The sequence below is a fragment of the Scyliorhinus canicula genome, chromosome 3, assembly GCF_902713615.1.
Source record: "Scyliorhinus canicula chromosome 3, sScyCan1.1, whole genome shotgun sequence".
Classification (NCBI taxonomy): domain Eukaryota; kingdom Metazoa; phylum Chordata; class Chondrichthyes; order Carcharhiniformes; family Scyliorhinidae; genus Scyliorhinus; species Scyliorhinus canicula.
Genome location: NC_052148.1, coordinates 221,151,889 through 221,165,768, shown reverse-complemented (window position 1 = coordinate 221,165,768; position 13,880 = coordinate 221,151,889). Strand labels below are relative to the sequence as shown.

Here is a 13,880-nt window from a genome sequence, read left to right as displayed (position 1 = left end):
GCAACATGATCTATGTATATAATTTGAACAGCATTGTACTCTCTGTACTGAAAATATTGAAATGTTTGTAATGTTCTCATTATTGTTGTATTGAGGCAATTCAGAGTGCATCTTGATCTCTGTGGAGAATGTGAATATCTTTCCTGTAACGACAACTTGAAATGTTTTGTAATGTTCATGAATAAAGAATATATATTTTTGCAAAAGAAATACTAGCAATTGGTTCAGGCTGCTGCATGGAAAAGCCCTCAAGACTGCGGCAGCGGTGACCAATAACGGCGATGGAAAGGCGTTCAGTTGAGGATGGGGAGAGGGAGGCAGTTCTTGGGGGGCACAAACCCTGGTTTAACAGTCCCTCAAACTGGCGGCTGCTGCTGCTCAACTGGGGGCGAGTGAGGACTGTCCAGCGGACTTTGATCTCAGGTCAGCTTGCAAAGTTTCTCTTTGGAAAGAGGAAGCTGCTTTAGAAAATATGAACAACAATAAATACAGCAGTTTTTTTTTAACGTACCAGTACCATCTTATCGAGAGAAAAAGATAAAGCAATACATTGACTGACCGATGGATCGACCGATTAGCAAAGGGCACTCTTCCCTAGTTAGTGCTCCATAATCTGCCTCTGCGATCTGTGGCTGCAAACCAACTCAATATCCACCTTAAGGGGAAAAAAATGAAAGTGAAGTGTGTTGTCATTAATAAACGGAGCTCAGAAAGGGGTCTGTGCATTAACATTTCGAATTAAAGACTGATGTTGGACCAGGGCTCTCGGCGTTGCCCTTAACCGTGCATTTTATTCATGAGTATTTGTCTTTTGAAATGTAAAATCCAAGTTTTCCCCCGGCTTGGTTCTTGACGTCAAACTCTCCCCTCCCCCAGCGCCAGCCAGTAGTAATCCGCTCTGGCTGTTTTTCTTCGTTAAAATCTATCGCGAGATGTTGAGAGAGTCCGGAGCTGGGGTTTTATTTTCTCATTTCCCTGTAGTGACAGAGCTGAGGAGGGTTAAGAGAAAGAGAGAGAGGGACTGATACTTCCTATCTTGAGGAGATAGTGGCGAGGTCAGGGAGGAGACACAGACTACACCATAATGTTATGAGGCAGTGAGAGATTTAGTTTGAGGTGACACTGACTCTCGGGAAGCTGCTGTTGGTTATACTGTAGTGACACACTCACAGACAGGACCGTGCAATCACACTGACTGGGTCCCACACACATTGTCGTACACAGACCAGGAGCAGCAGCAGCTCGAATCCCCGCCTTCTGCCCCCCCCCCCCCCCAGGGTTAGGGAGAAGACGGGCGCCTCGCAGGTGCGCACCTTGAGCCAGCGAGCCAGCTTTGGTGCCAGCCAGGTTGTCGCTGTCCATCGCCGCGCGGGAGCGGGGAGATCGGCACTCGGGCCGCCCGCTGAAGCACCGGAGACGACAGCCGCCAGCCAGCCAGCCCTCATTCACCATGGCTTCGACCACAACGTGCACCAGGTTCACGGACGAATATCAGCTCTTCGAGGAACTTGGAAAGTACGGCGGCAAATCTTGTCACCCGACTGATTTTTTTCCTTCTCTTTTAGACAGAGCTTATTTTCTTTACTTGCGTTAAGCGTGGGCATTCTGGCGGGAGGTTCGCTTGAATGTTTTCATGGAGCGCAGCCTTTCTTAAATGTAATTCTAAATGTCTAGGCAGACTATAAGGACACTGTCTGACTCGAGGCAACAAAAATCCACATATGCATCGTTCCTTTTCAAACCGGTTTCGTTTTCTGAAGGAAAGTGTTTCATATCTTATGTGTGTGTGTATAATGCAATCCGGAATCTGCACCGAATATCATGAAATTGTTTTTTTTCATGTTTTCGCAAAACCACAAAGTGTTTTGGAAAATATGAATGTCAATACATTTCGATACTTCGGTGCAGTTAATTTATTTAGCTATTTTTTTTGCTCATTTGTTGCGCGGTTTGCGCGCCAGCTGGATTGACAGTGTTGTAAGGTGGGGAGGGTTAGTTGTCTCCCTGTGTACCATTTTTTGATTGAACGAAATATACATATATATGTGTATCTGTGATCGATTGTTTTCAGGGGAGCGTTTTCGGTGGTGAGGCGATGCATGAAAATCTCGACAGGACAGGAATATGCTGCCAAAATCATCAACACCAAAAAATTGTCTGCCCGGGGTAGGTGCATTGAACATTTCCCATCATACCATTATTAATAATTTGGATGCATTGCAGGAATATTCAGGGTGCAAAAAAAAGTCTTGAATGTCTGTCTCGTGGAATGAATAAATGGGACGGGTTTTAAAATGTAGGATTGTTGGAATCCTTGGAACATCCCGTCATTTCAAGAGCTTCGCGCTTCCAGATCTGATTCCGTACGGATCACGCAGAACTCGTGCAGTGATATTTTCCACAGATTGTTGAGTTGTGGACATGCGGCGTGGGTTGAAATCATCTGAGTGGAGGAGGTCACCGACACAAGTAACATTGGCCTCGCAAAATTCGCCAACAGCAAACCCAGTTGACAACTTAGACCGAGTCTATACTTGCATATTTGAACTTGCTGCACTGTATTTGGGGGCGAGCACCATTCCAATTAATTTGTCAACGCCCTGTTTGCGGACATACCTACCTTACCAGGAAGTGGAATTTTCTTTCATAGATTTTACAGTGCAGAAGGAGGCCATTCGGCCCATCGAGTCTGCACCAGCTCTTGGAAAGAGCACCCTACCCAAGCCCATATCCCCACCCTATCCCCATAACCCAGTAACCCCACCCAACACTAAGGGCAATTTTGGACACTAAGGGCAATTTATCATGGCCAATCCACCTAACCTGCACATCTTTGGACTGTGGGAGGAAACCAGAGCACCCGGAGGAAACCCACGCACACACGGGGAGAACGTGCAGACTCCGCACAGGCAGTTACCCAAGCCCGGAATCGAACCTGGGACCCTGGAGCTGTGAAGCAATTGTGCTATCCACAATGCTACCATGCTGCCCTTTCACAATGTAACTGCAAGCTTCAGTTACTGCGGAATATTTGATTTATGCCAATTATATACGCTTTAATACATTCCAAATATAATACATATTCAATGTGTTATTGAAAGTTAATGTGTAAGGCATCCAGATGGCCATGAATACCATAGTGGAAGGATCAACCACAGATGCCCATGGTCTGGTCTATTTTTGGGGATGTTTCCTTATCTGCTCCTTCCTCCCCAAGCTTTCCAATATTGTTTTCCTTCTTAGTTGCCTTTGTGATTGGCTGACAGTAGCCATGGTTCTGCTGGTCCTGTCAGTTCCAGTGCTGGCAAAACTTTGTACAAAACATTAGGGGCCTCACGGTAGCATGGTGGTTAGCATCAATGCTTCACAGCTCCAGGGTCCCAGGTTCGATTCCCGGCTGGGTCACTGTCTGTGTGGAGTCTGCACGTCCTCCCCGTTTGTGCGTGGGTTTCCTCTGGGTGCTCCGGTTTCCTCCCACAGTCCAAAGATGTGCGGGTTAGGTGGATTGGCCATGCTAAATTGCCCGTAGTGTAAGGTTAATGGGGGGGATTGTTGGATTACGGGTATACGGGTTACGTGGGTTTAAGTAGGGTGATCATTGCTCGGCACAACATCGAGGGCCGAAGGGCCTGTTCTGTGCTGTACTGTTCTATGTTCTATGTTCTAATGTCTTTGAAATCCTTAGAGTAATGAGGTTTTACAGCCATGGCAGGAGTGTGCACCTTGTCAGACTGTGAATGTCTGCACTAGTTCACAGTATTTTTTTAAGGGAAGTTGTGTGAAGAGAGCTACGAGGCTCACCTATGACTTATACTGTGCTTTAACTTCGTACACTGGTTATAGCACAGCAGACAATTTTGTCCTGTCATGTTAGAGCTGGTCCTCCCAAGGAGTAATTTACTTAGTGTTGCTCCCCTGCATTTGTCTTGTGGCTCTGCATATATTTTTCCTTTCAGATAATAAGCAAATTCCTCTTTGAATGCCTCACTTGAAGCTGCCTCCACTCCACTCAGTGCGTCCCAATCTTAACCACTGAATGTTTAAAAATGGTTTTCCTCCAGTCATCGTTACTGCTTTTGTCAATTGTGTTAAATCTGTGTCCTCTTGTCCTCCAGGCTTCTAACAATGAGAATGGTTTATCGCTATCTACTCTGTCCAGCCCCCTTGAGATTTTGAATACTTTAATCAAATCTCCTCTCAACCTTCTTGAATTAGAATAGTTGCAGCTTCACTAGTCTACTTAACTGAAGTTCCTCATTCCTGGAACTATTCGAATGAATCTTTTCTGTGCCCCTTTTTAAAAAAAAAATCTCTATTGTCACAAGTAGGCTTACCTTAACACTGCAATGAAGTTGCTGTAAAAAAAAAAAATCCCTAGTGGCCACATTCCAGCGCTTGTTCGGGTACATTGAGGGAGAATTCAGAATGTCCAAATTACCCAACAGCACGTCTTCCAGGACTTGTGGGAGGAAACTGGAGCACCCGGAGGAAATCAACGCAGACACAGGGAAAATGTGCAGACTCCACACAGACAGTGGTCCAAGCTGGGAATTGAACCTGGGACCTTGGAGCAGTGCAGCAACAGTGCTAACCACTATGCTTCCGTGCCTTAATGCCTTTACATGTTTCCTAAAGTGTGGTTCCCTTAACTGGATACAAAACTCCTGTTCAGGACGGTAGAGTGCTTTATACAAGTCTGACATAACTTCCTTGCTCTTGTACTTTATATAGCCACTGATTAGTCCCAGGATAGTGTATATTTTATTACCCAGGCTCTCAACTTTAACTGCTCTCTCAACCTGTCTTGCCACCTTCAACAATTTGTGCACATATAAACCCAGGCCCCTGTGCTCCTGTTTCCCATTTAGAATTGTGCACTTTATTGTTCCTCTGCATTCCTTCCACCAAAACGAATCATTTCTATTTCTTCACATTAAATTTGATCAGCCACTTGTCTGTCCATTCCATCAACTTGTCTATTGCCTTTTTCAAGATCTGCACTATCCTCCTCACAGTTCACAAACTTCCAAGTTTCATGTCATTTTCAAATTTTGAAATTGTGTCCCTTATACCAGTGTCTAGGGAATTAATGTATATCGGGAAGAGCAGTGCTCCTAACTCAGGAACCTCACTAAAAAGATTCCTCCAGTTTGAAAACAAACATTTGGCACTATTTTGTTTTCTGTTACTCAGCCAATTTTGTATCCGTGTTCAACCACTTTACAAGAAAATGCAAGGTTAAGACTGTGCTTCTGTCAAGTTGTGAGGAAGATATGTGCCTACACTTAATTAAAAGATCTGTTCACATGAGTTAGCTAGCTTCATGATTTCTGCTTCTGTCATCTTTGATAATGCTGAAGCTAGCATGCAGTATCATAGCACTAAATCACTGAGACTTAATTCCAGCATCCTGCTGCTATAGAAGTACACTGTGGGGTACGAGAAAATCATTGGCAAAATGTCTTGTGTCTATTTCCTAGCCTTAAAGATGTGTGACCCACTGCTTTATAGTATCTTTGAACTTCGTAGACGTTAAATGTCGGATGCATTTTTCAAACAAACAAATTCAGTTGTCTAGTACATTACCATAGTGCATCAGTATTAATGTATCATTGGCATTTTTAAAATAGTGAATCCGATAAGTCATGAATACTTGGGAGGTTTAAGTAGGTAGCCATCATCCTCGGCATGAAAGAAGAAGCAATCCATTGTCAATTGATTAGATTTATTTTAATTATATCCTGAAATAAATATTAGTTTGGATCATTAAGTGATAACTGGTGACAATATGGTAACTGCTTCAATGCAACTAATTCTAATGCTCAGAAATGTGATAACCATATTTATATTGCAAGTCCACAGAGAGTAATGGAGGCAGGGTCATTGAATATTTTAAGGCTGGATTTGGTAAATTCTTGATTAACAAGTAAGTTAAATGGAGTAAACTTGAAGGTAGAAGCCACAGTCAGATCAGATATGATCTGACCAAATGGTGGAGCAGGCTCGAGGGGCTAAGTGGCCTACTCCTAATTAGTGTGTTGTATAATATATTGCTTTCCCGTTTATCTAATGTCTAAACTAATTAGGAAGATTCTTTCAAATTTGAGAAATGGCAGTAAGAATGTAATGCTATTGATCCATGATTTTTGCAATCAACATATCAAAACAGGGACATCCTAATAGATGTTCTGTGTATGCTTCTATTTATTTCGCACTTGGTTCCTAAAGGCACAGTATTTTATTGCATTGTGTAATGGGATATTGGATGTTTTGATTCTTCCTTGCAGTATAGTCCCTAAACACCTCCCCACGTGAACAAATTATGAGGAGTTAGTTGAAAAGTGTTAAGTCTTAAAGTGCATTGGTTCCATTGTATTAACAAATAGGCTGGGGTGGCTTTTATACTGAATACTGCTGGGTGTTTACAAATAGTGGATGGCTAAAATGCTCTGTATTTTGCAAATGTAAGTTACAATGCTAAATTGAGCTTTTATTAGATTTTGAAAAGTAATAACAACCTAGTATTTACTCTTGAATTTTGAAAATGAAGACTGATATCTGATTAATTGTTTTAATATTTAGTAATTCCAGCATTTACCTTTTCATCATATACTTTCTTTTTGAGCCAATGGGTAACTGATTCAGTTCTAAAATTGGAATACTCTATTGCTGAACTAGATATTCCAGTTGCTTCTGTCGTTGAAACTGCAATTAAAAATTCATAACCTGTTTTGGGCATGTTTATTCAACTGAAGTGGCTGTTTCGTAAATATTATGTAGCATTATTTACTGAGAGCAATTAAAAACGATGTTTAAAGCAATTTATTATTTCTGTGATTCACGATAATTTGCTTTTGAGATACCAGACATTTTTTTGTAAAATAATACAGTTGTAACACGTAAAAAGAGAGACCCAATTCCCCTATTGCAGCTTTATAGTTTCAGAATTGGACTCCAGTGCCGGATACAATTTTTATAGTTCTGTGCCAGATCTAGTGCTAAATTACTGCTTTATGGTGATTATTTTATTTGCATTCCCAATGGAAATTCCCAATGTATATTTCCATTTTGTGTATCTAAACCTTGTGGCTCCTAATCAGAGTGGAAGAAAAGAAAATCAGACTGATTAGGCTGTAGAGACTTCCTACCTAGGGCAGCAAGATAGCACAGTGGTTAGCACTGTTGCTTCACAGCTCCAGGGTCCCAGCTTGGATCACTGTCTGTGTGCAGTCTGTGTCTGTGTGGATTTTCTCCGGGTGCTCCGGTTTCCTCCCACAAGACCCAAAAGATGTGCTGTTAGGTAATTTGGACATTCTGAATTCTCCCTCCGTGTACCCGAACAGGCACACGGTAACTTTATTGCAGTGTTAATGTAAGCCTACTTGTGACAATAAAGATTATTATTATTAGATTTTATTATATAGACTTGTGTTGACAGTCCTTATTGAGGACAGAAAGAAGCTAGTTGTTTAGCAGTATTCACAGCCCAGTCTTTTTAAGCAAAGTTTAATATTTTCCTTCAGGCAATGCTAGACTCATTGCACTGCAATTAGTTAACACCAGCATTTACTGGCACTGGCATTTTAGAACTGAATCAGTTACCCATTGGCTCAAAAAGAAAGTATGTGATGAAAAGATAAATGCTGGAATTACTAAATATTAAAACAATTAATCAGATATCAGTCTTCATTTTCAAAATTCAAGAGTAAATACTAGGTTGTTATTACTTTTCAAAATCTAATAAAAGCTCAATTTAGCATTGTAACTTACACATGCAAAATGCAGAGTATTTTAGCCATCCACTATTTGAGTTATCATGTCCTCATCGCAGTACCAATTGATAACTATGGCTGTAGTTTGAAAGTAAGGTAAGCAAATGAAGCAGATAATTTGCACACTGCAAGGCCCAATTAAAAGGTGAATGAATGGGAAAATATTTCCATGAAGAGGACTTTGACCAGGACACAAGAAGAACCCTCTGCCTTTCTTTGAGTACTTCCGTGAAAACCTTAAAATTCACCTGAGGAGGGTTCTTTGGCCGAATATCCAGTCTGTTAGATGGTACCTCCCATACTTCAGTATCATCTTAGATCATGTGCTTCGTTCTATTTCATAGAATTTACAGTGCAGAAGGAGGCCATTTGGCCTATCGAGTCTGCACCGGCTCCTGGAAAGAGCACTCTACCCAAGATGAACACCCCCACCCAACACTAAGGGCAATTTTGGGCACTAAGGGCAATTTATCATGGCCAATCCACCTAACCTGCACATCTTTGGACTGTGGGATGAAACCGGAGCACCCAGAGAAAACCCACGCACACACGGGGAGGATGTGCAGACTCCGCACAGACAGTGACCCAAGCCGGAATCGAACCTGGGACGCTGGAGCTGTGAAGCGATTGTGCTATCCACAATGCTACTGTGCTGCCCCTTATAATGAAGGCTCAAGCCCCGCTGCTATTAGTGGGGCTTGAGCCTTCATTATTTTAATTTTGAGGCAATGAGTACACGGTAAATAAAAGATTTGCATTTGTACATCACCTTTCATGACCACTGGACTTCTCCAAGCACATAGCAACAGTAACTATACTTATAAAGTACTTTCTAATGTAGGAAGTCTGGCAGCCTATTTTGGCCACAACAAGCTCCCACAAATTGCAATGTGATAATGACCAGACAAACTGCTTTTGTGAGGTTGATTGAGGGACAAATATTGGCCAGGACACTGGACATAACTCCCATGCTCTTCAAGATAGTGCCATGGGGTGTTTGTATGCCCACTGTGAGAGGGTAGATGGGGTACTTGGATTTAACCTTTCACCTGGAAAAAGTCACCTCGGGGGGGGCCCCCTCATTATTGCACTGAAGTGGCAGCCTTCATTTTTCTGCTGATGTCCTGGAGTGATCTTGAACCTATAACCTTCTGACTAGGTTAGAGTGCAACACTGGGGACTCAAAGCTGACAGCTGCTTTCTTATCTACTCCTTTGAAAGTGTGTGTTTGCAGTACATATGCTCAAAGGTTACTTTGCATACTTTGGAGGTGTCATCATTACCCTGGAGGTGTGATCTCTGTTTTGCGAATTTGGTCTAGCAGTGCAGGTTCTGTTTGTGTTTGGGCCTGAGAAGTGATCCAAGATGCGCGGCACGGCAGCAGCAGTAGAGGAAGCAGGGTCTGAACCAGTAAACTGCTCACTGATGTGCAGGAGGGAGGGGATCGTCTGAAAGTTGCAAATCACAGGTGACCATACCCAGCGCACAGTTAAAAGGTATGTTCCTTAACTTGTTGGAATGCCAGTGACTGAAAAAGCTCATGATGTTGCACAAGTTGGTGACAGCCTGCTGATTCAAACCTGCTGCCAACTGGACCTGGTGGCCACTCATTATCTATAACTCAAAATCACCGCCTACCAGAATTCCACCATAGACATTGGCAGAACTTTGCAGTTGGTGACAGACAGAAACATAAGACCGGTCTGCCAGGGCTGCCAGTTTCTCCTGTAATGTCAGGTTAGAATGAGTAGGTGCTGAGGTTTGCAGTTCCCGCTGGCTTTTTGTAGGTGCAGCATACCTACATACAATCGACAGCACCCATGCTGGAATTAAGGCATTGCCCAGGATGTAGATGTTAGCCGCAAGGGCAATGCGTCATTTGCCACATCACTGATGTGCTTCAGGTGCCTGGAAGTGCTCTTTAGTTCCACCAGGCAGGATATCCAGAATGCTTGTGGTGTTCTGTGCTCTGCACAACCTTGTGCAACGGCACGTTTTGGAGCTGCAGGAAGAAGAAGGTGTAGAGTACAGAGCCTCTTTGAACAAAGATGATGAGTTGGTGAAGGCTGATGTGGGCAGTGCACTAGAGTGCCTGGAATTACCTAATTCTTGTAAAGTTGACTTAAATGGATGGACTGGTGGAAACTAATCTACGAACCCATGTTAAAAGCAACTTTTAAACCCCTGGAGGTGACTGCCCCTCCAAGAACAGACTGTCATCTTAATACTCGGCATCATGTTGGTACTGATTGAATGGGGTAGTGGTGGGCTGCAGTGGGGTGAGAAGTGGCTTTGAGTTGGTCCCCACTTTCATGGCCCGACTACAGTTCATACTAGCAGGCAATGTATTGTAGAGCACTTTGCTGCAGATCGATGGGGTGGTAAATGGGCTAGGCTAGCACATTATTCATCTAGTTGAAATTCAATTCATAGTTAGCAAGCTATTAGTAAAGACCTATATGTACTTGCGCGGTTCCTAGGTTAGGTGCTCGATGCAGTTGGCCATGGAAGAACACTCAATTGCAAACCCCTTCAACGTCGTGCCACTCATTCTTGAGATGGTCTCTTGCAATAGCTGGAACACTTGCAGTACATCACCTATTCTTTGCTACTCAAGAAGTATCCTGTTCATGACATCACAATGGTGAGGATGAGTGTTGGTGGTGGACAGTCAGATGGGATGTATGGAAGTGCGTAGCTAGAAAGAGATGGATGTATCTGCAAGGCAAATTTGAGAAGTGATGTACTGGCAGTGTCATGGGCTATAGAATCATAGAATTTAAGTGCAGAAGGAGGCCATTGGACGCATCGAGTCTGCACTGGCTCTTGGAAAAGGCACCCTGTCTAAGCCAACACCTCCACCCTATCCCCATAACCCAGTTACTCCACCTAACCTTTTTTTTGATCCTAAGGGTCACTTTTAGCCTGGCCAATCCACCTAACCTGCATAATTTTGGACTGTGGGAGGAAACCTGAGCACCCGGAGGAAACCCATGCAGACACGGGGAGAACGTGCAGACTCCACACAGACAGTGACCAAAGCAGGAATCGAACCTGGGACCCTGGTGCTGTGAAGCAACAGTGTCAACCACTGTGCTACCGTGGAGCCCAGTGGGCAGTGGTGATATATACGTTTAAGATGTAGATGAATGTGACACTACTCCCCTTTCCTGCCCAGCTTGAGTTACTAAAACCTCTGTTTGCGCTGAATTTACAAACCTAACCCAGGCGACTTCCCCGTCATTTCCAATCACGCTGTCTTGGTGTCCCGAGCTGTTATTGCTCTGGAACGGTATATCCTTTTCAGGAATTCTTATCCCTCAGCAGCATATCTAGAGAAGCATCGCTACAGCATGACAAAGCCTTCAACCTTCTACCTTCCATCGCAATATTTTTTTCCCTCTTCCCACCTCCAAGTGCTTAAATGCCCTTTAAACAGTAGAGAAGCTGTGGGTTGTCATCACACCAGCTGATACTAATTGGCCAAGAAACACAAAAATCATAAGTTAACATAGTTTTGAGTGGCCTTTAATGTACTCCTGGTTTTCCAACACACTTGATTGACCCCCTCTCCCTCACTGTCGCCAGCACATCAACCACTGTCTGGATTAAACTCCAGGCCATAACTTCATTTATTAAATAATCATTACAGATCAATGGCTCTGATTATATTAGGCAGAATGTCATGACATATCTGATTCCGACTCACCATGAGCATTTTACAGTATTCTTGAAGGGTACATGAAACACACAATTTCCGTCACACTTCAAAGAGCAGAATAAAGGAACTCTGTAGGAAATACAAAACTGGAGCTAGGATATCCAGAACCTCTTAGTTGCATCTGTATGAAATTGCTGTATTGATTAAATAATAAAAAATTTTATCCGCAAGAAGCAATATACCTCACCAGTATTTGGTATAGCGTAATGATCCGCTACTTGTAAATAGTGCATCCGCTGGCTTGCCATGAACAGTGTCATGGGGGATTTGCTATTAATATTACGAAAGATTTATGTTTGCACGCACTACCTTTCATCTATGGCTATTACACCAATATAATGCAGATTTCTATATTAGCTTTTCTTAAAACTGTAGGTTAACATCAATGTACAGATTAACTGTCAGAATGGGAAATACAAGGCACCATATGCATATGCTTTCAAAGATAATCTATGAGCAACGTCCCAATTTTGATCTCTCAACAATTAACATTTGAATTCATCCAGAGTTTTTACTTAACAGCATTGAACTTTGTAATCTTAAAGAAACACATCAACACCTTTACCAGCAGAATGTTTTGGACACGTTTGTCTTTATAAAATAATATCACCTGATTTTAATATGGATAACACCGTTGGAGATCTTAAAATGTTTAAGAAGGACATGTTATTTTATACTAAACTGAGGAGAATGTCAAATGAAATGCACCCCACTCACCAACATTTTCAACTGTTGTGTGCATGGAATATTAAACATGTGCTGAATAAATTAACTTGTTACATAAAGTTGCTTCAGAAGCATATGAAATACTGTTTTATTTTGCTGTTTGAAATTAATGCTGAGTTATAATGATACAATTTGAATTAGAAAGGAACCGTTTCACTGCACAAAGGCTGAACAGCTGAACTGAAATTTATTTTCTTGCCAATTTTTTATTCTCTCCTGGGGCGACTGTTGTAGAGGTACTAACTGCCCCCAATGCCTTGTGCAACTTGCCATTGTTTTTTAATTTTAAATGCTATTTTTCCAATTAATGGGCAATTTTGCGTGGCCAATCCACCCACGCTGCATATAGATAGATATAGAAAAATACAGCACACAACAGGCCCTTAAGCCCACGATGTTGTGCCGAACTTTTGTCCTAGATTAAGAACAAATTAATCTACATCCCATTGTTCTACCGTAATCCATGTGCCTACCCAATAGCCGCTTGAAGGTCCCTAATGTTTCCGACTCAACTACTTCCACAGGCAGTGCATTCCATGCCCCCACTACTCTCTGGGTAAAGAACCTACCTCTGACATCCCCCCAACATCTTCCACCATTCACCTTAAATTTATGTCCCCTTGTAATTGTTTGTTCCACCTGGGGAAAATGTCTCTGACTGTCTACTCTATCTATTCCCCTGATCATCTTATAAACCTCTATCAAGTCGCCCCTCATCCTTCTGTGTTCTAATGAGAAAAGGCCGAGCACCCTCAACCTTTCCTTGTAAGACCTACTCTCCATTCCAGGCAACACCCTGGTAAATCTCCTTTGCACCTTTTCCAAAGCTTCCACATCCTTCCTAAAATGAGGCGATCAGAACTACACACAGTACTCCAAATGAGGCCGTACCAAGGTTTTGTACAGCTGCATCATCACCTCATGGCTCTTTTAATGCAATCCCTCTGCTAATGAACGCTAGCACACCATAGGCCTTCACAGCTCTATCCACTTGAGTGGCAACTTTCAAAGATCTATGAACATAGACCCCAAGATCTCTCTGCTCCTCCACATTGCCAAGAACCCTACCGTTAACCCTGTATTCCGCCTTCATATTTGTCCTTCCAAAATGGACAACCTCACACTTTTCAGGGTTAAACTCCATCTGCCACTTCTCAGCCCAGCTATGCATCCTAGCTATGTCTCTTTGCAGCCAACAATAGCCCTCCTCACTATCCACAACACCACCAATCTTCGTATCGTCTGCAAATTTACTGACCCACCCTTCAACTCCCTCATCCAAGTCATCATTAATGAAAATCACAAACAGCAGATGACCCAGAACTGATCCCTGCGGTACGCCACTGGTAACTGGGCTCCAGGCTGAATATTTGTCATCCACCACCACTCTCTGACTTCTATCGTTTAGCCAGTTTATTATCCAACCGGCCAAATTTCCCTCTATCCCATGCCTCCTTACTTTCTGCATAAGCCTACCATGGGGAACCTTATCAGATGCCTTACTAAAATCCATGTACACCACATCCACTGCTTTACCTTCATCCACATGCTTGGTCACCTGCTCAAAGAATTCAAAAGACTTGTGAGGCAACACCTACCCCTCACAAATCCGTGCTGACTATCCCTAATCAAGCAGTGTCTTTCCAGATGCTCAGAAATCC

At 42.8% G+C, this 13,880-nt stretch overlaps 1 protein-coding gene across 38 annotated transcripts in view; it reads left to right on the top strand.

The window, feature by feature from the left end:
• The first annotated feature begins 928 nt into the window (after nt 1-928).
• Nucleotides 929-13,880, top strand: part of LOC119963306 (calcium/calmodulin-dependent protein kinase type II subunit delta) — a 425,111-nt gene continuing 412,159 nt past the window's right edge. For 8 of the 38 annotated variants that reach the window (XM_038792252.1, XM_038792247.1, XM_038792265.1 and 5 more), the window contains exons 1-2: nt 931-1,515; nt 2,072-2,166. In XM_038792252.1, coding sequence (XP_038648180.1) covers nt 1,451-1,515; nt 2,072-2,166 — 160 coding nt within the window. In that variant the 5' untranslated portion in view covers nt 931-1,450. Of the gene's footprint in view, nt 1,516-2,071; nt 2,167-13,880 lie in introns of all 38 variants that reach the window. The other 30 variants (XM_038792251.1, XM_038792246.1, XM_038792264.1 and 27 more) reach the window with 7 other exon arrangements.